General features: G+C 35.9%; 3 protein-coding genes across 8 annotated transcripts; all 3 read right to left on the minus strand.

Moving 5' to 3' along the window:
- Positions 1 to 8816: 8816 nt before the first annotated feature.
- LOC119073504 (probable cytochrome P450 9f2) lies at positions 8817 to 10898 on the minus strand. 2 transcript variants are annotated; one of them, XM_037179019.1, is made up of 6 exons: positions 10488 to 10898; positions 10224 to 10409; positions 9576 to 10157; positions 9379 to 9515; positions 9054 to 9315; positions 8817 to 8990 (listed from the first exon to the last, which is right to left on the minus strand). In XM_037179019.1, exons 1-6 carry the CDS (start codon positions 10682 to 10684, stop codon positions 8831 to 8833), a joined length of 1524 nt encoding a protein of 507 aa, XP_037034914.1. In that variant the 5' UTR covers positions 10685 to 10898; the 3' UTR covers positions 8817 to 8830. The 2 variants fall into 2 exon arrangements, with proteins under 2 accessions (XP_037034914.1, XP_037034913.1); XM_037179018.1 differs by having other exon boundaries at positions 9054 to 9515.
- Positions 10899 to 12562: 1664 nt separating this feature from the next.
- Positions 12563 to 14945, minus strand: LOC119073619 (peptidoglycan-recognition protein SC2-like). 4 transcript variants are annotated; one of them, XM_037179203.1, is made up of 6 exons: positions 14657 to 14943; positions 14431 to 14531; positions 13641 to 13853; positions 13398 to 13579; positions 13128 to 13275; positions 12563 to 13068 (listed from the first exon to the last, which is right to left on the minus strand). In XM_037179203.1, the coding sequence occupies exons 2-6, from the start codon at positions 14438 to 14440 to the stop codon at positions 12860 to 12862; spliced, it is 762 nt and encodes a 253-aa protein (XP_037035098.1). In that variant the 5' UTR covers positions 14441 to 14531; positions 14657 to 14943; the 3' UTR covers positions 12563 to 12859. The 4 variants fall into 4 exon arrangements, with proteins under 4 accessions (XP_037035098.1, XP_037035097.1, XP_037035099.1 ...); XM_037179202.1 differs by having other exon boundaries at positions 14431 to 14542; XM_037179204.1 differs by lacking the exon at positions 14431 to 14531 and having other exon boundaries at positions 14657 to 14945.
- Positions 14946 to 16199: 1254 nt separating this feature from the next.
- Positions 16200 to 21434, minus strand: LOC119073436. Of its 2 annotated transcripts, none has more exons than XM_037178918.1 (6): positions 21149 to 21434; positions 19420 to 20813; positions 17040 to 19024; positions 16852 to 16971; positions 16520 to 16778; positions 16200 to 16451 (listed from the first exon to the last, which is right to left on the minus strand). In XM_037178918.1, the coding sequence occupies exons 1-6, from the start codon at positions 21282 to 21284 to the stop codon at positions 16284 to 16286; spliced, it is 4062 nt and encodes a 1353-aa protein (XP_037034813.1). In that variant the 5' UTR covers positions 21285 to 21434; the 3' UTR covers positions 16200 to 16283. The 2 variants fall into 2 exon arrangements, with proteins under 2 accessions (XP_037034813.1, XP_037034812.1); XM_037178917.1 differs by having other exon boundaries at positions 17040 to 19027.
- Positions 21435 to 21443: the final 9 nt, after the last annotated feature.

Below are 21443 nucleotides of genomic sequence, written 5' to 3' on the forward strand. Positions count from 1 at the left end.
GTACTTGTTGCTCTTGTCAATACCAATCCAGAAAAAAAAAGTTTTTTAAAATCGGGTGAGTGGACCGTGAGTTAGGGCCTTAGAAGTGAAAAGCTACTAGGGCCCTATGTGTATTTTACATAGAACTCAAGTAAATTCCATTCGTTTTTCGTAATTTTTGTGGCATTTGGAAGGTAATCAAAAGCCGAATAGAATGTTGTTGAAAAAAATAAATAAATTTGGGTCCTCGGACTAAGGCCGCTACTAGGGCCCTATGCGTATTTTACATACAACTCGAGTAAATTTCATCCGTTTTTCGTAATTTTTGTTGCATTTGAAAGATAATCGAACACCGAATAGAATGTTGGTGAAAAAAAAAAATAAATTTGGGTCCTCGGACTAAGGCCGCTACTAGGGCCCTATGTGCATTTTACATATAACTCGAGCAAATTTCATCCGTTTTTCGTAATTTTTGTTTCATTTGGAAGGTAATCAAAGGCCGAATAGATTGGTTTTGAAAAAAAAATTAAATTTGGGTCCTTGGACTAAGGCCACTACTAGGGCCCTATGTGTATTTTACATTGAACTCGAGTAAATTTCATTCGTTTTTCGTAATTTTTGTGTCATTTGGAAGGTAATCAAAGGCCGAATAGAATGTTGTTGAAAAAAAATTAAATTTGGGTCCTCGGACTAAGGCCGCTACTAGGGCCCTATGCGTATTTTACATACAACTCGAGTAAATTTCATCCGTTTTTCGTAATTTTTGTTTCATTTGAAAAATAATCGAACACCGAATAGAATGTTGTTGAAAAAAAATTAAATTTGGGTCCTTGGACTAAGGCCGCTACTAGGGCCCTATGTGCATTTTACATATAACTCGAGCAAATTTCATCCGTTTTTCGTAATTTTTGTTTCATTTGGAAGGTAATCAAAGGCCGAATAGAATGTTGTTGAAAAAAAATTAAATTTGGGTCCTCGGACTAAGGCCGCTACTAGGGCCCTATGTGTATTTTACATATAACTCGAGCAAATTTCATCCGTTTTTCGTAATTTTTGTTTCATTTGGAAGGTAATCAAAGGCCGAATAGAATGTTGTTGAAAAAAAATTAAATTTGGGTCCTTGGACTAAGGCCGCTACTAGGGCCCTATGTGCATTTTACATATAACTCGAGCAAATTTCATCCGTTTTTCGTAATTTTTGTTTCATTTGGAAGGTAATCAAAGGCCGAATAGAATGTTGTTGAAAAAAAATTAAATTTGGGTCCTCGGACTAAGGCCGCTACTAGGGCCCTATGTGTATTTTACATATAACTCGAGCAAATTTCATCCGTTTTTCGTAATTTTTGTTTCATTTGGAAGGTAATCAAAGGCCGAATAGAATGTTGTTGAAAAAAAATTAAATTTGGGTCCTCGGACTAAGGCCGCTACTAGGGCCCTATGCGTATTTTACATACAACTCGAGTAAATTTCATCCGTTTTTCGTAATTTTTGTTTCATTTGAAAGATAATCGAACACCGAATAGAATGTTGTTGAAAAAAAATTAAATTTGGGTCCTTGGACTAAGGCCGCTACTAGGGCCCTATGTGCATTTTACATATAACTCGAACAAATTTCATCCGTTTTTCGTAATTTTTGTTTCATTTGGAAGGTAATCAAAGGCCGAATAGAATGTTGTTGAAAAAAAATTAAATTTGGGTCCTCGGACTAAGGCCGCTACTAGGGCCCTATGTGTATTTTACATATAACTCGAGCAAATTTCATCCGTTTTCCGTATTTTTTGTTTCATTTGGAAGGTAATCAAAGGCCGAATAGAATGTAGTTGAAAAAAAAATAAATTTGGATCCTCGGACTGAGGCCGATACTAGGTCCTATGTGTATTTATACTCAATAAATTAAAATTTTAGGGCTATTTGAAATTTTTGTTTTATTTGAAAGGAACGTCGTACGGGGCTTCGTAATTGCGCTATGAGCAATTTCTAAGATGTACACATTACATAATAATTTTACTTTAACTACTTTAACCGGCGCATAGGCTTACGGTCAAAGTAGGGTGACAGACGCACTAGGGTCACGTACGCAATAGATATACGGGTTTGTACGGGGCTCAGTCGCAGCAAACGCTCCGACTGTTCTGATGGCTCGTTTTAAAAGGAATTTTAACGTGATCTTATGTGTTAAAATAGCTGATGATGTGTTATGTGACAATAAAGTCACGAAGCGTCGGAAAATGTTTCAATTTTGGATATTTTTGATCGACAAATCGAGAGACATGAAACCTCTAAAATGTGCAATAACTATTCGGTATAAGTATTACCGCTGTGCATTTTATATGTGATTATGATGGCCAATAATATTGATGATGTCTCTAATATCTGCAAGTTCGAACAAAACGCCTTTACGTTGCAGTTTGTAAATGGATGAATTCCCTAAGATGAAACAACACGCCTTTACGTTTCTCTTCGTAAATGGAATTGTACAAACGCCTTTATGTTACATTTCGTATAAGGATGAATTCCCAAGGATTGTACAAAAATACTTTACAGTAAAGGCTTTACGTTACATTTCGTAAAAGGATAAATTACTAATTGATAAGATTATTAACAATAAACAGATTATCATTAAGAAAAAAAAATTAACGAAATGTTTGTTAAATCCTAGCGATTTTTTGATTTTGATTTTTTGGTGAGATTTGGTGACATCACAAAAATTCGCATCACAAAGATCCGCACTGACTTAAAACACCTCTTTGTCTTATTTTGTCATAAATTGTTCACTCCTTTTATTTGATTGCAAAGAAATTTTCAGAACAAACAAAAGATGCTTCATCAGAGTTATGCTGTCTGCTGAAAGATGCTTTAAAGAGGAGGTATTTCTTGTCTACCTCTTGAATAAAATTTAAACTCATGTGAATACGGCCGCAAAGCTCACAGTAGTTGAAATTTTCTAGATTAAAAGACTTTTTTAGCAAATAAATCAATAAGGTATGCAACTAGTGTGTTTACGGCCCTCGCTTCGCTCTGGCCGCAAAGTTCAAACTCGTTGATTTTTTTTCTAGCATAGACAGCAAGAAATCACGCATAGAAGTCTTTTCAGAACAAATCATAGATTATTGATCCATCATTTTCCATTAACGTTAACTTCGTTAGTAATTTCAGTTCTGTCGAAATTACTCCGTATGATAAGGAGACAGAGCCATCACAAATTTCATTCTTAGTCGAATAATTTTTTTTGTTGAGGATTATTCAAGCTATCGTGCTATCAAGCGACCGACGAGACGAAAATTCTTTTGGGAATATCTCTAAGACCTGCTCTAAGGTGACTCGTCCGTTATTGGCCATCTTCAAACTTAGCCTCAGGAATTTAATTCCTCTCGATTAAAAAAAAGTTTTGGAAATCTGTTGAGAAATACTCAAGTTATCAAACGTTGACCCAAAAATTCTTTTGGGAATATCTCAGAGATCTCCGGTCTATTATAGCCCATCTTTGAACTTAACGTGAGGAATTGAATTCCCCGTCGATTAAAAAGAAGTTTTTGGAAATCCGTTTAGGATTATTCAAGTTATCGTGGAATCAAGCGACGAGCCAAAAAATCTATTAAGAATATCTTTAAGATCACCGGTCCGTTATAGCCCATCTTCAAACTTGACCTGAGGAATTGAATTCCTCTTCGATAAAAAAAAGTTTTTGGAAATCCACTAAGAATTACTCGAGTTATCTTGTTATCAAGAGACAAGACAAAAATTCTTTTGAGAATATCTCCGAGCTCCCCAGTCTGTTATAGCCTATCTTCGAACTTAACCTAAAGAATTTAATTCCTCGTCAAATAAAAAAAATAATTTGGAACTCAGTTGAAGATTGCTCAAGTTATCGTGTTATCAAGCAATGAGACAAAAATTCTTTTGGGAATATCTTTAAGATCATCGGTACATCATAGCCCATCTTCGAACTTAACCTCAGGAATTTAATTCCCCGTCGAATTAAAAAAAAAATTGGAAATCCATTGAGAATTACTCGAGTTATCGTGTTATCAAAGAATGAACAAAGTGTGACAAACATTTTCTGTATTTAAGATTTTTGGTCATACATTCATGTATTTTCAATCATAGTGAACATTTTGTGACAAACATTTTAGAGTGTTTATCATCCGTAAGACCCATGACTTTCAGTCAAGGGAATAAATGCCAATATATATTTCGTCTTTAGTTCAAACATTTAAAAAAAAGTCAAAAATGTAAAAACAACTGATTTTGTCATGCAAAAATATAGATAAAAATTGACAAAATTGCCGACCACGAAAATATGTCGTCGATTTATATGCATTTTTTATGCATAGGTAAAAAAGACAGAAACACGCAACGCAATATTTTGTCTCACATCAAAGTTCGACTTGCTTGTAAGACAAATATTACGTTGCATGTTCCTGTCTTTTTTACCTATGCATAAAAAATGCATATAAATCGACGACATATTTTCGTGGTCGGCAATTTTGTCAATTTTTATCTATATTTTTGCATGACAAAATCAGTTGTTTTTACATTTTTGACTTTTTTTAAATGTTTGAACTAAAGACGAAATATATATTGGCATTTATTCCCTTGACTGAAAGTCATGGGTCTTACGGATGATAAACACTCTAAAATGTTTGTCACAAAATGTTCACTATGATTGAAAATACATGAATGTATGACCAAAAATCTTAAATACAGAAAATGTTTGTCACACTTTGTTCATTCTTTGATAACACGATAACTCGAGTAATTCTCAATGGATTTCCAATTTTTTTTTTAATTCGACGGGGAATTAAATTCCTGAGGTTAAGTTCGAAGATGGGCTATGATGTACCGATGATCTTAAAGATATTCCCAAAAGAATTTTTGTCTCATTGCTTGATAACACGATAACTTGAGCAATCTTCAACTGAGTTCCAAATTATTTTTTTTATTTGACGAGGAATTAAATTCTTTAGGTTAAGTTCGAAGATAGGCTATAACAGACTGGGGAGCTCGGAGATATTCTCAAAAGAATTTTTGTCTTGTCTCTTGATAACAAGATAACTCGAGTAATTCTTAGTGGATTTCCAAAAACTTTTTTTTATCGAAGAGGAATTCAATTCCTCAGGTCAAGTTTGAAGATGGGCTATAACGGACCGGTGATCTTAAAGATATTCTTAATAGATTTTTTGGCTCGTCGCTTGATTCCACGATAACTTGAATAATCCTAAACGGATTTCCAAAAACTTCTTTTTAATCGACGGGGAATTCAATTCCTCACGTTAAGTTCAAAGATGGGCTATAATAGACCGGAGATCTCTGAGATATTCCCAAAAGAATTTTTGGGTCAACGTTTGATAACTTGAGTATTTCTCAACAGATTTCCAAAACTTTTTTTTAATCGAGAGGAATTAAATTCCTGAGGCTAAGTTTGAAGATGGCCAATAACGGACGAGTCACCTTAGAGCAGGTCTTAGAGATATTCCCAAAAGAATTTTCGTCTCGTCGGTCGCTTGATAGCACGATAGCTTGAATAATCCTCAACAAAAAAAATTATTCGACTAAGAATGAAATTTGTGATGGCTCTGTCTCCTTATCATACGGAGTAATTTCGACAGAACTGAAATTACTAACGAAGTTAACGTTAATGGAAAATGATGGATCAATAATCTATGATTTGTTCTGAAAAGACTTCTATGCGTGATTTCTTGCTGTCTATGCTAGAAAAAAAATCAACGAGTTTGAACTTTGCGGCCAGAGCGAAGCGAGGGCCGTAAACACACTAGTTGCATACCTTATTGATTTATTTGCTAAAAAAGTCTTTTAATCTAGAAAATTTCAACTACTGTGAGCTTTGCGGCCGTATTCACATGAGTTTAAATTTTATTCAAGAGGTAGACAAGAAATACCTCCTCTTTAAAGCATCTTTCAGCAGACAGCATAACTCTGATGAAGCATCTTTTGTTTGTTCTGAAAATTTCTTTGCAATCAAATAAAAGGAGTGAACAATTTATGACAAAATAAGACAAAGAGGTGTTTTAAGTCAGTGCGGATCTTTGTGATGCGAATTTTTGTGATGTCACCAAATCTCACCAAAAAATCAAAATCAAAAAATCGCTAGGATTTAACAAACATTTCGTTAATTTTTTTTTCTTAATGATAATCTGTTTATTGTTAATAATCTTATCAATTAGTAATTTATCCTTTTACGAAATGTAACGTAAAGCCTTTACTGTAAAGTATTTTTGTACAATCCTTGGGAATTCATCCTTATACGAAATGTAACATAAAGGCGTTTGTACAATTCCATTTACGAAGAGAAACGTAAAGGCGTGTTGTTTCATCTTAGGGAATTCATCCATTTACAAACTGCAACGTAAAGGCGTTTTGTTCGAACTTGCAGATATTAGAGACATCATCAATATTATTGGCCATCATAATCACATATAAAATGCACAGCGGTAATACTTATACCGAATAGTTATTGCACATTTTAGAGGTTTCATGTCTCTCGATTTGTCGATCAAAAATATCCAAAATTGAAACATTTTCCGACGCTTCGTGACTTTATTGTCACATAACACATCATCAGCTATTAATTCAATCTTTAAACACATAAGATCACGTTAAAATTCCTTTTAAAAAAACTCACACCTTACGTGCAAGCGAAATGACAAAATTATGTCTGAAGTCAATTCGACTACACGTAAGAAATTCTAATTTGATTTTTGTATTTATATTTCGAGCCACAGCTGATATTATGGCGTTAAGGCAACGCACTGCTCCTAGCATGAACACTACTTTGACAAATGTCCAATTTGGAGGCTTTTGTGATGAGAGCTACCGCTTAAGATTGATTGTATTGTGTGTTTTAACTCATACAACGAACACAAGTCATCTATCTTTACGAAAAAATCGCAGTGCCTACTGTGACTTCATCAGCCTCCAAATATTTCTTATGTTCATGCTAGGAGCAGTGCGTTGGTTAAGGTCACAAAATGTTTAAAGTTGTTTCAATTTATTGATTTTCGGGCCGACGAATTGAGAAACATACTGAGCCATCTTGGTTAATAATATTGTTAACTATTCGAAACAGAATATTCCAAACAATGATTGTAGACGATCAAAACAGAAAACATTTTTACTGATTTAATACAACAAATCCAACATTTGAACACGCAACTCCTTTGCATTTAGCTGAACTAATTTCGAAAATACTGATAGAAATTGATATCAAAGTCACAATAAAGCACAAAAATTAAATTAAAATTTACAAATTGACGAACAAGTTTTATAATTCGCTGTCCTCTTGTCGGTTGACTTTTGCACAATGAAAAAAAAAATCTCTAATGTCAAGCAACAATAATGAAATAATGAACAAAACGTATGAAAACGAGAGGGTAGTAGATCCGATCATAATTTGTTTCAGATGTCTGTTTAGTTTATTGAGATTGCGTCGCTCTTTCGTCCACAAAAATTTAATAAATTTGCATATCGTAGACGTAGGCAAGCCAAAATACAATATTATTGAATTATTTTGTAGTTTATCGAAATGTTTATTTAGTGACTTATTGCAGAAAGTTACACTTGTTAAACAAAGAAACAAAAACACAATTAGCTGTGCACAAATTTGGATAAAGAATCCTCTTCCATAATGTAAATGTAACACATGAACAATTGATTTGGTTTTGTTTAAATTGCATGCAAATCACCGATGTTGTGTTATTATAAAGATGAACATATTTGTATAAAATGATAAAGATTTGGTGTGATAAAAAAGTATTTCAACGAATGTTCGTTTTTAAATGCATTTGCGGCATTCGATATACTTTTTGTACTGGGATAGGGTTTTTGCTGCTGGGAGAGAAAACGTACTAAAACGTAAAAAGCTGTCAAAAGATGTGACAGAAGGATTAGCTAAATATACTGAAATCAAATATTTTTAAAGTTTAGGGACTGTATGAAAGTTTTGCAACAACTTTAGCCACTACTTCCACATAAAGGCTGAAGTAGTCGCAAAAGTAGTTGCCAAACTTTGGTTCAATATGAAAGTTTTGCAACAACTTTAGCCACTTCTTCCACATAAAGGCTGAAGTAGTTGCAAAAAACCATGGCTTCTTTGCTTTACTATTAAAGTAGTTGCAAAACTTTAGTTTAATATAAACATTTTCAGTGTTGCGAGACTATGTTTTTTTTGCAACTACTTTTTGCAACTACTTCCAAAGGCTATTTTTGCTCGATAGTCAGAAAATTGTCAGATTCGGCTGAAAGGCAAAACTGGAAATGTTATTACAAGCATTCCTTGTAGAACAGAATGATGAAGCTTGAGAGCTTTTAAAATTTTAATTTAAAAAAAAATGTCTCCATGTTCTACAATTGCTAAAAGTTTCTTATGTGCAGAATGAGCACCACCTGAATATCACCAGCTGGTGTACAAACAAAAACACTTTGTATTGTATACAATTCAAAGACAACCTACACACAGTGCATTTCTACATTAACGTCATCTACGCGCACATAGCACGTATGAATGAAGTAAACACATTGTTAAGAATGTGTTTTGATTGTTTATCATACAATAAGTATGTGTTAGCAGATCCAACTGGTGATATTCAGCTGGTGCTCATTCTGCATATGAAAAATATTTACAGGCTGTAATTTCTCAGAATTTATTTGCGGAGCTTACAGTGGCAGCTGTCACGAAAAACTAACCAATGGGAGAAGCTTAATTTGTTTAAAACTTTAATTTACACACCAATTTTGCAAAATCAATTTTTTTTATTGAAAACTTGGTTTTAGGTAATAGACATTGTATTTCCCGTTACGTTATGTATAAAGTAATTGTCCTTCGGGCAGGCAATCAATTTCTGGCAACAAATTTTAAATAAATCTTTTCCTTCACCGATGAGGATAAGTCCGACTTGAATGTAAGTGTCTTGGGAGTGTTCTTGGTCGTTTCGATTTTATAATTAGCCAGAAGATTAAATATCAACAGCTTCGATTCCATGAGCGCAAAACGACTGCAATTTATTCGTTTTTGAAATATTCATGGAGTAGGAGAATCAAACAAAATTTTAACTAACCTGCCCAGACATGCTCTTGGGCCCAAACCAAATGGAATGTAACTACCGACAACTATTGATGATTTGTTCTCATCGTTGAAGCGCGTTGGATCGAACTTTTCGGGACTGGGAAAATAATCTGGATCATGATGAACGTTATACACCGGCACTGCAACTGCTTGTCCCTTTGTTATATGAATTGATTTCCCATTGTCTAAAGCAATGTTAATAGGCTTGTTACAAAAACGATCGATTTGCACCGCGGGAGGATAGGCGCGTAGTCCTTCAGATATCACGCAGTCAATGTACTTCATTTTGTGTAGCGTTTCATATGTCACCGGTTTGCCATCCACTGAAGTCAATACTTCCTGAATTTCCTCGTACAGTTCTTGTTGTACGTCTTGATTTTTTGCCAGTTCGTAAGTGAGCGTTTGCAAAAGATGAGTCGTTGTATGGAAACCAGCGAGAAAGAAGATGAATGTCCTTCAAAGAACAAGATTATCGAATTATTTGACGTCGAAAATTTTTGATTTTTGGAATTACTGAGCAACCCATAGATCGTCATCGTTCATATCTAATGATGTGGTACTCTTGCTGGTGGTAACATTGAATTCTTTGTGTGCGCTGAAGTTTTGCAATTCATCATCGTTGATTTCTTCGTCCTGGCTACTCAGATGACCTTTTGCCTTTCTGACTTCTAATAGCAGCTGGATGATGTCCGGCCTTGAAATATCATTTTTTTCTCTATCGCGCATAGCGTCGATCGTAACGATTCTAAGGAAATCTAGTACATTTTTGTTGACTAGTTGAAAACCTGAAGCTGCATATAGCTTTTTGGAAAATGACAATAGAAGAAATTTCAGCAAACTGCTGAAGGTATTAAAAACTTCCTTCATTGATTTAACAATTTTATAAATCTCGCTGTTGTCGTTCTTTACACAGTCACCTTCGAAGCCAAGAACGGCAGTGGATGTTACGTCTGCTGTATATCTTGAGAATAAGTCGTACACATCCACGTCAGCCACCACCTTTCGTTTAAATTGTATTAAAAAATCAGCTACATGATGAGACAATAAATCAAACATCATTTTCATCTTTGCACTTGTGAATATTGGAGACAAGATCCTAAGAATAACAAAAGCTTTAGAGCTTTGTACCAAAGGTAACGTTAGACAAACTATTAACATTTACATTCTCATCTCTCGCCACTGTTGATTGTGCAGTGAGAATAAAGTCTTGCAAAACATCTTGTCTATATAGTCGAAACATTGATCATGGTTAACAAAGTGGTCGAAGTCCCTAATCAGAACACTTTTGATCAATTCCGGATCGCTTAACATGTATCCAGCTTGCGTAAAGCTGAAAAATCCAAATATTCTGAGGAAACCAAATTTTTATGAGACTTTCGTTGTCAAATTTATTCAATCTTTGTAGAAATTCTATTCATGTATGTACTTAGACTTCTTGTATTTAACATAGGTCCTCTGTACGGCATCAACGAATGATTCTCTCTGCAACACAAGTCCCAATAAATTTCCGACAATTGGTAGTGGCTTCTCGTAAGGAATTCCTTTCTTCAAGAAGAAATCGTCATTTTTAGTTAGCCATTTGTATGCAGAATATAAAAGAACAATGACTATGAAGAGCAACATATTTTTAAAGCACGAAAACAATAACTTAAAGTATAACGATATCAATGTAGCAAGATTGAAGTGAGTAATTGAACTGCGTTGAACTCATTTAATAAGTTGTTGAAATGCGATTCATTAAGAAAACTTTAGTTGCTCTTGTTCATCCATCGAAGGACTCGCATGCATAACAATCTCTAACGCTTTATGTAACTACAGTTCGTTTATAATTTTGATATGCAACTTTATAGTGTACAAAAGAATCTCAATTGGAGTTGTTTCGAGTACATTCGAGTACATTTCGTACCTAGAACTAAAAGTCTTTTTCAGCGTTTGAGAAGTTTCCATTGGAGCCGAAGGCGAGGTCTGGAATCGAATACGCTAAAAAAGACTTTTACATGCTACTTGCGTCGAAAACCGTACTTTTCATGTTTCAAGCACTTCTTTCGACGCCCTTAGCATGTAAAATCCATTACATAACTCGGGATAGAAAGTGAAAAGTCTCGTTTTCGTGTGTTTATTGACCTCGGCTTCGCCTCGGATCAACAAAATTCACACGAAAACTCTACTTTTCATCTTTTTATCCCTAATCATGTAAAATACTATTAGTCCGTGGTACGAATAGTATTTTTCATATTGGACGCCGAAAAAGGTTGTTATTTTATGTGTTGCTCCTCTTTCATCCTCGTCTCTATAGGAGTATGATTGATACAAATATTTCAACTCGATAAATACAAATCAGACAGAACGTTACTAAATTTGACCAACTGAAGCAAAACCAGCTGTTGCTATAAATGCATCAAATGAAAATTGTCTTAGGACTGTGTACAGTTGAAAATAACAAATTTATTTAATTTATAAATCGTCTTTGAATATAAAGTTGTATTAAATTTTCTTGATTGTCTGGTGAAGGTAAAACCAGCCAAACGAGTCATGTTCGAATTGAGATATTCAATAATTTATTCGGATGCAGAAATAACCATAATGTTAAGAGTAAAGTTCTCGTCTTTAGTGCAAGATATTTTTATAAATTTAAAAGGAAGAAACAATTCATCCGTCTGTTGGTTAAGGAATCCAGGAGCAGCCACCTCTGACTGGATTTAAATCTTAGTTGATAGTATGTTGGATTTCTTGTCTTTGCTTTAATTCTGTATCAATGTTGTATAGCTTGTCTGAGCCAAGCAATACTACATCGATACAGATGGATTTAAATCATTTTCACCTAAATGAGCTTGGATCGAAATAGAAGACATTTTAACGACTGGTGTTCGTCACTTCAGTGATTTCAAAGTAATGGACTCATCGGCACAGCACATCCGCTACACTTCTTCCCTGATATGTCGCACAGAAAAAAAGCAATTTCTTCTGTTTGTATTTGTACTGATTACTTCGGCAGAATTGATAGATGATTGCTCTTGATGGTGAACGGTAAAACAAATGTTACTACGAATGTGCCAAAATATTAGCTTCGGAACGGATTGCATTGCTAATCGATCGTTATCTTATTCTTATTATCTTATCGTCAAATCGTTATGAATTCATTTCGTGTCGTCATTCAATAAGCTTTCGCGGTTGCATTGGTTTGAAATAAATAATTCAAGTGCAGTTATTCAAATCAATTCACGGGAGTAGATTCAAGTTGTGCATTAAACTATGTAGCACTGCTCCTAGTATTAAAATAGAAAATATTTGTTGGCTGATGGGATCAGTGTGTTGGCTATGTATTTCTATTGTTAAAACAATAGTTGAATACTTTCTTGGTGTTACTTTAAAACACACAACACATGCAAGTGCGCGCACGTAAATGTATCAAAATTTGGAGGCCTTTATTTAACGTCTGACGGTTGTAATGCTAGGAGTAGTGGTAGTAGTGCTATGGTGAAATCGAATAAAACAGTTTCGTCACGTATTTCAGTTTAATTTAAACCTCGCATGGCTAGAGTCACTTATAAGATAGGCTTTAAGGGGCCATTCACAAATTACGCACTCACCTAAGGGGGGAGGGGGGGTGGGGGTCAGAAATAAGACATTTTTATATGAAAAATGCGTGCGAAACGGGGGGGGTCAAAAATTAACCGTCCACCGCGTGCGTAATTTGTGAATGGCCCCTAATACTATGGCAAAGTTTCTCACACACATAAAAACACCCTGTGCTCAACATAAATAATACTATTAACCAAATCCTATAGATACAGTCGTTCACAACTTAAGATTAACCGTCGAATCCCAATGATCCCATTTCGAAATTGATGTAAGCAGAGCTTCACTATTGGTTGCGGAAATCGATCTGTTTCGAACCCCATATATTCGGTAATTTTCTGTGATTTTGTGACGTCGCAATGATTCAGATATTAGAGCATACGTTTCGGTTAGCTGTTCGTTCGGCGGCGGATGCTTATTAAATGATCCTGTTTTGGAAAAGAATTTTTTTTCACAAATTTCCATAACATAAAACCGGTTGCTTTACCGATGACTCCTATGGTCAGGGATGAGTTCCGAGGTACGAATGAAAATCCACATTGTTCCGACCATCCACGGATCTCGTATGTCTCACCATCACCTCCAATGAGGAAATTGTACGGTAAACTCGAGTTGTCTGTTGCTGAAGCTGTTATCTATTGAAAGTTTAAATTATAACTCACATTTTAGTTGAGGAAAATTTGTACATCAAAGTTAACATTCCATTCAAACATTGAATAAAACCGGAAATTTTGATTTGCTTACAAGAAAATTTTACCTGCATGTTTCTTACGACGTCTACACAGTCCGCATTACTATGACAATCATATCCGTTCGTTTGCATTATGTAAATATTATGCACATTTGTACTGATCAAATCCGTTCCTAAGTGAATATCATTCGAGTCCCATTCGATACGATCCACCATATCAAAAACCAATTTCACATCAATCGATTGGTCTATGTATTTCAAAGAGTAAATCTAAAATTTTGGAATTCGTAAAAAATACAATTTTCTTACTATCTCGCACCAACAAGTAAGTCCCAACAATGATTCCAATAAACAGAAGCATTAATAGTGATAGCAATGGGAAATTAATTTCCCTTCTATTATGTGCTGGTCGTCTGGATGCAGGTAATAAAGGTGTACACTCTGTGCAAGAAGCAGAAGTGTTATGCTTTGTGTTAATACGAAGAGCAGGAGTAACCAGTAGAGAAGTGTCAATTTGGTGAGCTGCAATGAATAAGTTGATTTTTTGTGAGTCAGAATTTAAAATTTTCTTAAAATTTTCTGCAAGTGACAATCAAAACTTCTAAGATCTAAAATATGTAAAAGTTATCATTGTATGATCAACACTTTATCGCGTATATTGGAGGTGTCATAAAGATAATAAAGCGACTTTAATGAACAACATTTAATGTTGAATAGACACACAGTTTTTTGGCAAATGTTTTAGTTTTGTATTTCTCGACCGTATCAGATAGAAGAATCTGCCATGAATGTTTGCACCTTTTTTTATTTCATCCTTTTGCAGACAGACATATCACCCATTTATAGAATCTTTAGCCTCTGTCTACGAAATCTTTTACTTCAATGATTTTAACATACGTTTTCGTATATATAAGGTTTAACCGAGTTGGTTTGCATTGTCACTCATTACCAAATGAAAAGCCGCCTGCAGAAATGCAGAGAACGTTCTTGTGTCTAATGCACAATATCTATAGAACATCCCTGCTTGTTAAAGATACAAGAATGGAATGCAGTGAAAATAATCTGACAGAAAACAGTATCCCATTTTAAAATGACTCACCTGATGCCATCCTGATCTTGAAAAGTGAAATCCAAATATTCGTTCTTTCCGCAACCAATAATTTAGCCCATTTAATAAAATGGGACCACAGTCACTTAGACCTTAGGAATTTCTTATTAATCTAATTTATACTAACTTATAGCTTAGCGATTAGTATTGTTTTCCTGATTATTCATTCTATCGACGGAACAAGCAGATGTTTCCATTTAATGCACTCATCACTCACTGCTCATGTTTTCTCGGAGTGGATGTAAATTTTCCTTTGTTTCATGTTTATTTCACCAAGGTTTTTTTTATTACAAGAAAGTCAGTTGCTGTCATCAAATATTTTTTTGAAATAATATCATTCGTCATCGCACATTCTCCGTAACAAAATTTTTGTTCTCATTTTAATGAACTTCCTACTTGTTGATTGCTCACAATGCAATATAATCGTTAAGCACTGTAGCCAATAAACTGAATAAATGTCTGTAACAACTCGTCACGTTCGAACTACTGAATTAAAATCTCTCAATTAAACAAAAATTTTGCAAACACTTTTTGTGTACTCATATTTTAGACTCGTCTAAGATTTCGTTAAATATTTGTGTTGATATATACTCTCGGTATCGTTTTTGATAATATATAAAAGTCTCTTTCTTTATCACAATTCGTTTGTTTACTTAGTATCACTTTGCAACAATAGTATGGTTGTTGTGCCACTCTATGCACCATGCATTTTATGGTGAGCATGGTGTAAAATGATAATCTTAATTTACAATTGTTGTAGAAGTAATTGGCGCCAAACGACAAATTTGAAGAGTATATGGTCAAATATTCAATCAAACATAAAGAGATCCTATCGATCCTCAAAATCTTTCATTTCTTTTGCACTAATTTGTTTGTGAGTTGCAGGGCAGAATTACGCACGAAACTTGGTCACCGAAAATTTACATTAGGGCTCTAAAAGCGACCAGCAAGCACTTGAGTTACTGGATAGCAAAAAAATTCGAATTTCAACTAAATTATCGAGTTTATAAATGAGTATTTACCATATCTGTGTTGTAAAGTAGAGATGTTTCAACTTCAACTGAGGGTTGAAATCTAATATATAGGACTTTGGGCTGAGTCCTTGCGGTTTGTTAGGTCTTAAGCCGATGAAACAATCGGTAAAGCGGTAAACTAAAGGTACCAGATCTTGAAGCAATTGAAATCTATGTTAGAGAATGTTGAAATGTTGCCGTAAGAAGTATGGTAAACGGTCACAATAACCCCAAAAAAATATCGAACGGACAAAATAACTACGATCAAAATTACCCTTTTTAATTAAAAAAAAATGAAAATGGTCCAGTAGCGGTGGTAAACCCAAAGAAAATACTTTTCGTCCAAAATTATCGAAAAAATCGGCAAAAACCACAGCTAGGCTCGAGAGCAGTGCTATGCTAGAATTAGCTACTTCTCAAATCATTTTTCCATCAAAACAATTTCGAAATGTAGTAACTTCATTACTAGCCTTAATCTATACATTACTATAGACTAACCCCGATTTGAACATTTATTTTTTCTAAGCATATTTCTTACCTCACTCACTTTCGAAAGAATTGATCACAATTTGCATTGTCGAATTCTTGATCTAGGTAAAACTTGGAAAGTACTTTCAAATTCTCCAAATCTGTCAATGCAACCTAATTGTTCTTCACTTTGCTTCTATGTTGCAACTCAAGGACACGGAATATATTCGATGGCAATATTCGATTCGATGGAAGAAAACAAACGAAACAAAAAACACCTTCGGTTGTATCAAATTTATTAAAAATTTATTCTAATAATTTGCAATAATTTAAGTTCTCATCAACAAAGTGATATTTGATACCTTAATTTGGCGGAACAAGCTTAGCTTTAAGCTTCTCGTCCTTAGCACTCACTTCAACTTGCACAACATCGAAAATGTTCACTCGAATTGGTGATAAATTTTTGCAGCCCACAAATTGTATACGGGGAATTCCATCATCGACCGAAAATTTAATTTCCGGCTCGTTGTGCTGTTAAATTACAAAAACAGTATTGGATGATTCACGCGCAACTACATGCACGAAATATGAAGACAAACCTTAATATTGACGCGAATATTATGTCCGCTGTCGATTAACATCAGGTGCAAGTCAGTGCCTTTAGACTGTTCTTTAACCGCAGCTCGCATCTTTATTGGTCCGAAAAGCCGTAAATAGTGCAAAAAATATAAATTTGTACTGTCCTCTCCTGCCAATTTTGCGTTGTACTTTTGATCATTGCACGTTCTTGCAATGGACTTCAGCTCGTCTTGAGATCGAGTTGGAATAGGAGCGAGATTTAACGCAGCTGCCAATAGCCTTCAATGAGGATCATAAAGTTGGCATTAGCGTTATGTGAATCAGAATACTATAAAAAAATTTGGAAAATTACCGGTGTACTAGAATGTCCGGATATCGTCGAATAGGACTGGTGAAATGTGTGTAGATTGGTATAGACAGGGCGAAATGTCGCAGTGCAGTTATATTTTTAATATGACCGCTGCAGATGTATCTGCAGAGTATTAAAAGTGCATATTAACTCCATCGCTTAAAATCAATCATTCAATCAATAAAACTTACTCTGCTCGAACCATTGGTTTAGCGACCATTGAATTTAAAACGGTCGACACAGCCTCGTTGTTTCCAGATAATCGAATTATTGCCGCTATAGAATCGGCTATTGCTTTAGCGCTCGATATATCCATTTTGTGGTTGAGCCCAGCCATCTTCGTGACCAATTCTGTCATCATATTTGCTTTCGGTGGTGCATGGTTGCGTAGCACGGCAATGGTGGGAAATTTGTCGAATATAAATTTGGCCACAGACTGATTGGCCAACAGCATAAATTCCTCGATCAGGAAATTACTGTCGCCTCGTTCATCCGGCCGAAATGCAATCGGTTCGCCATTTTCGTTGAGATCAAAAACTATTTTTCGTTGATTGATTGAGATGCAGCCATTGTCGTAACGACCTTTCCGTAAAATCGTGGCTATGGAATTAAGCATGTTGATCGTTTGGCTTAAATCACGATGGGTGAATCTGTGGATTTTTGGCAATTGTCCGTCCTCAAATTCGCGATCCGGTTGCTCAATCATGAGTTGGGCATGCTCGTAGGCGAACTGCGAACAGGAGTTGATTATTGTTTTCGAGAACCTTGTGCTGACTATTTGCGCTGCTGGTGTCATTTCCCAAAATACCGAGAAAGTTAGCTTATCCTGGCCGGGTAGTAGAGAGCATAACATGCAAAGTTCTCTTGGCAGCATATGGTAGACAGTGTTTACCAAGTAAATTGTCGTTGCTTGGTCCTTGATGACATTATCAAGTTCCGAATTTTCGTTGATGAAATAACTTACGTCAGAGATGTGGACGCCGATTTCATAATTTCCATTTTCAAGTTTTTTACAAGATACGGCATCGTCCAAATCTCTTGCAGTCAATGGATCTATGGTGAAGATACACTCTTTCGTAAGATTTTCCCTGGAATTGTACTCTGCTTCCGGTATGACAAAGGGCTGTTTGGGCAGTGCAGCCATAATATTGTCGGAAAACGCTAATGGTTTCAGACAATTTTTCAATAAAACTGCTCGATTTCCTGTGTCTAATTCATCCGATTTTCCAATCTCTTCCGTGATGCCTGCGTATGGTTTTTTGTCCTTCCAATACCTCAACTGGACCATGTACAATGTGTTTTCCTTTGGAGCGAATGTTCCCAAAGAAAACATTGGATCGGAAGACTTGTCAATTTTGAATCGGGGAAGACGTCGGTCGTCCGGAATAATAACAAGAGCATTAGAAGCTGCTTTCTTCATATCAAATTTTCCGACTATTTGCTTCTTCGACTGGTCATCCAGTATCTCGAAGACAAAGCCACGAACGATTCGCTTGACACTTTCTCTTGCATATGGTGACTGATCCTCTGCTGTAAATGCGAAAGCTCTGACCCGAGTACAGTGAAGTGCACACTGTCGGAGCAACATAGAGCTGAAGTAAATGTCACGATCATCTTCATCATTGGTCATGTACGCTTCTGTGTTATCGTACTCATTGACTCTGACGTCTCCTTCAACAATTTTTCCCAAATTTGCAGCAATCAAGGATTGAATGAATGAGTCTATAGACTTCCTATTCACTGGATCGTTGAATGCGTACCGGCCATTCTGCAGAACCAATTCATTCAAAACGTATTTGAACATGTCTGCTTCGGCAGTGTAGCGACGAACCAACTCGTTGACTGCACTCTCGTAGGTTTCCTTTTCCTTTCGTCTCTTGGGTGTATTGTCATCGATAAATTTAACGATTGCTGGTGATGTGAATACATTTTTCATTTTAACCAGTCGGTCATTCAGAACTTTCTTTTCTTGTTTCTTAAGGAAAATGTTTGAGTTAACAGCCGCTTTCTGTAGTAAACTGTTTCTGGCTGATTCGTTCTTAGCAGTCAGCAGTGACATGATCAGGAGACATTCGTCATTTATCAGCGATGGTGCATTCGAATTGGCTGTGCGTTTTTGCAAAGGCAATTGATTCGTTTCGGAAACAGTTTGCTTTGTGGTGTGCATGATTGATGGCTGCTGGAAAAGGGACAATTGTTAAATGAGATCTGTCTTTGTGTAGATGTGTGGTGATTGCTACGGCGAGGATACGGGGCTGTAAAAGCTATTGTCAGAGACCGGGCTATAGATAAGTTTATTCTTCTGGTAATGTCCTTAGTCGAAGTAGCTGTCTTCGCAATGGGCCTAATATTCTAATCTGTTTCTATGTTGAACAACGCATGAAATATTGTTGCGTAAGGCGTGTATGTCACTAGGTCTCAATCCTTAGATGTTCAAAATAAAAATCGATTTATTCGAACGATAAAAAATTGTTTAATGATCAGTTCTTAGAATGGCCAGGCTTACAATGTCACAACTTTGTATCTAATGTTCGATTTGTAATGAAATGCAAAATTTTATTTTGAACTCACCGTTGATAGATCGTCTTTTAACGCAGATTTTTTCGCCGATTCTGAAGTCCCGGTCCGTTTTTCGTTACACGAACTCTCCATCTCGTCTGACTTGGCAAAGTAGGACGTTGTCTCTTCATCATATGGAAAATTTGATGAGTCTGATGATACCGAGCTGGAATCACTGTCATCTTCGTCCGATTTACTACCTCGAACAATGGACTCGATCACCAGATCGTCTGTTTGGTGCTTGGATGTCGATGGGCCCGCTTTTGCCGAATTGTTTGCGCATAAATTTAACTTTTCTTGAATTTTGATGTTGATTTGTGAGCACTTATTGCGGATTAGATTTTTAGCCGCAACATCAGTCTGTACCAAGGGTGCAGTTGACCCAGTATGCGATTGTCCACTTTGTGGCTGCCCTGGATCAGCCATTTTTTTTGATCCGCGACCGCCACGTTTTCGAGGAGGTTTTTCAGCATTCGCTTGTTTCTTGCACTCCAGACTCAATGCTCTCAATTTCTTTCGCAGTTGCTTTTGTGCTCGTTTCGAACACTCCTCATCAACATTTTGCCGTTGTGCTTCGACTTGGCGTAACACACGGGAAACTGCTTGTTCACAGGCGCTGAGTGTGCGTGGTTTCTTAGTGGGTTTATCCATAATTTTATTCAGGTGGGTCATTGATGATGACTGAGCGGAAGACTTCAGCGTATGACCAATTTTCTCATTCGGTTGGACATTGTCGGTTTTTCGGGGTTGATGCGAAACGGATGAGATCATAGCAGCTTTGGATGAACCTGCTTGTGGAGCACTTCCTTGAACGTTTATCTCTGAGGTAACTGCAATATTCAGTTTTTGATTGTCAAATACCAACGTACGAGCTGGTTGCTTTTCCTTTTCTTTCTTCTTAACTCTCTGTTTCGATTTCCTCGCAACGTTTCCGGGAATTTCCAAATCTTGAGCCATCGGTTTTCCGTGAAATTGATGAACAAAGTCTACCACTTGTGGTACGTTGTTGACATCGAACAACTGCGGATTCACGTTGAATGTGTTTGTTTTCGGATTGGTAAGCAACAATTTTCGTTGCTTAGCCACATCAATCAAATACTGTTCCCTTACGTTACTAGGCATCCCAAGCAAATTTAAGATGAGCAAAGTTTCGGAATTTAGAATTAACTTGTCTTTGGGAAGACTATCAGCACACTGAGTCGTTGACGGTGGAGCTTTTGCGAACGTTCTCGAATCTATAACTTGTATGACCTTTTCCACGCTGTCTTTTCGCTGTAGAATTGGATCACGACGGCTAATGGGAGTCTCCGGTAATGGTTTCTTACTATCTCCGGTTTTCGACTTAGTTTTCTTCGGTGTTGCACCAAGAGAAGCTTCTCCTTCGTTGATTTGATCTGTTGAACCGTCTGTAAAAATGAAGGGAAAAAACGTTTTATCAAACGACCATTCACGGTACAGTAATAAGGCGAATCAAAACAATGGGACACACAGTGCACGTAGACATGAATTTTGTGACGAAATCGAAAATGTTTGCTTTGCAACAGCGACATTTTTTCGTCAATGATAAGTCATATATTCGATGATGTTATCATTATTCCAAAGAATGTTACACTCATTGGACAGTGTTAATGCACGTAAACAAACCGAAACAAAGGTCCAATGCGAATTAATTTATGTGAAAACCGATCGTTCAGAAATTACTCCAAAACATAACCTTCAAATTGACCAAAAAAAAATTTACCTGTGGTAATCGCAGACAATGAACTTTTTTTATTTGCCTTTGCTAATCCCAAATTTACATTATTGCACAACTCGTGTAACGCTTCAGAATCCGAATCAGAATCGGAACTGGCTACAGATGGTGATGATGATGCCATCAGATATTTATAGTCCTTGATGTTATCCTCGCTCTATATCCTCGAATATTTTTTTTTACAAATTTTATATATCTAAAATACGAGAGTCTTTCGCTTTTTATTATTTTATTTTTATGTTTGTTATCATGATGACAGCTAATAATCGATTACGACTACCGA

The sequence above is a fragment of the Bradysia coprophila genome, unplaced genomic scaffold, assembly GCF_014529535.1.
Source record: "Bradysia coprophila strain Holo2 unplaced genomic scaffold, BU_Bcop_v1 contig_138, whole genome shotgun sequence".
NCBI classification, from domain to species: Eukaryota; Metazoa; Arthropoda; class Insecta; order Diptera; family Sciaridae; genus Bradysia; species Bradysia coprophila.

What these genes read in the sequence shown, in the direction of transcription:
- LOC119073436 (XM_037178917.1), bottom strand. Translation starts at nt 21,284, where the DNA reads ATGGCATCATCATCACCATCTGTAGCCAGTTCCGATTCTGATTCGGAT. An exon ending in CCGGACATTCTAGTACACCG is followed by an intron (nt 16,779 to 16,851) that starts GTAATTTTCCAA and finishes TCCTCATTGAAG; the next exon opens with GCTATTGGCAGCTGCGTTAA. An exon ending in ATATTCGCGTCAATATTAAG is followed by an intron (nt 16,452 to 16,519) that starts GTTTGTCTTCAT and finishes GTAATTTAACAG; the next exon opens with CACAACGAGCCGGAAATTAA.
- LOC119073504 (XM_037179018.1), bottom strand. Translation starts at nt 10,684, where the DNA reads ATGTTGCTCTTCATAGTCATTGTTCTTTTATATTCTGCATACAAATGG. An exon ending in CAGTGGCGAGAGATGAGAAT is followed by an intron (nt 10,158 to 10,223) that starts GTAAATGTTAAT and finishes TGTTATTCTTAG; the next exon opens with GATCTTGTCTCCAATATTCA. An exon ending in CCAAGAGCATGTCTGGGCAG is followed by an intron (nt 8,991 to 9,053) that starts GTTAGTTAAAAT and finishes AATAAATTGCAG; the next exon opens with TCGTTTTGCGCTCATGGAAT.
- LOC119073619 (XM_037179203.1), bottom strand. An exon ending in ACGTCGTAAGAAACATGCAG is followed by an intron (nt 13,276 to 13,397) that starts GTAAAATTTTCT and finishes AACTTTCAATAG; the next exon opens with ATAACAGCTTCAGCAACAGA. An exon ending in CCTGACCATAGGAGTCATCG is followed by an intron (nt 13,069 to 13,127) that starts GTAAAGCAACCG and finishes TTTCCAAAACAG; the next exon opens with GATCATTTAATAAGCATCCG.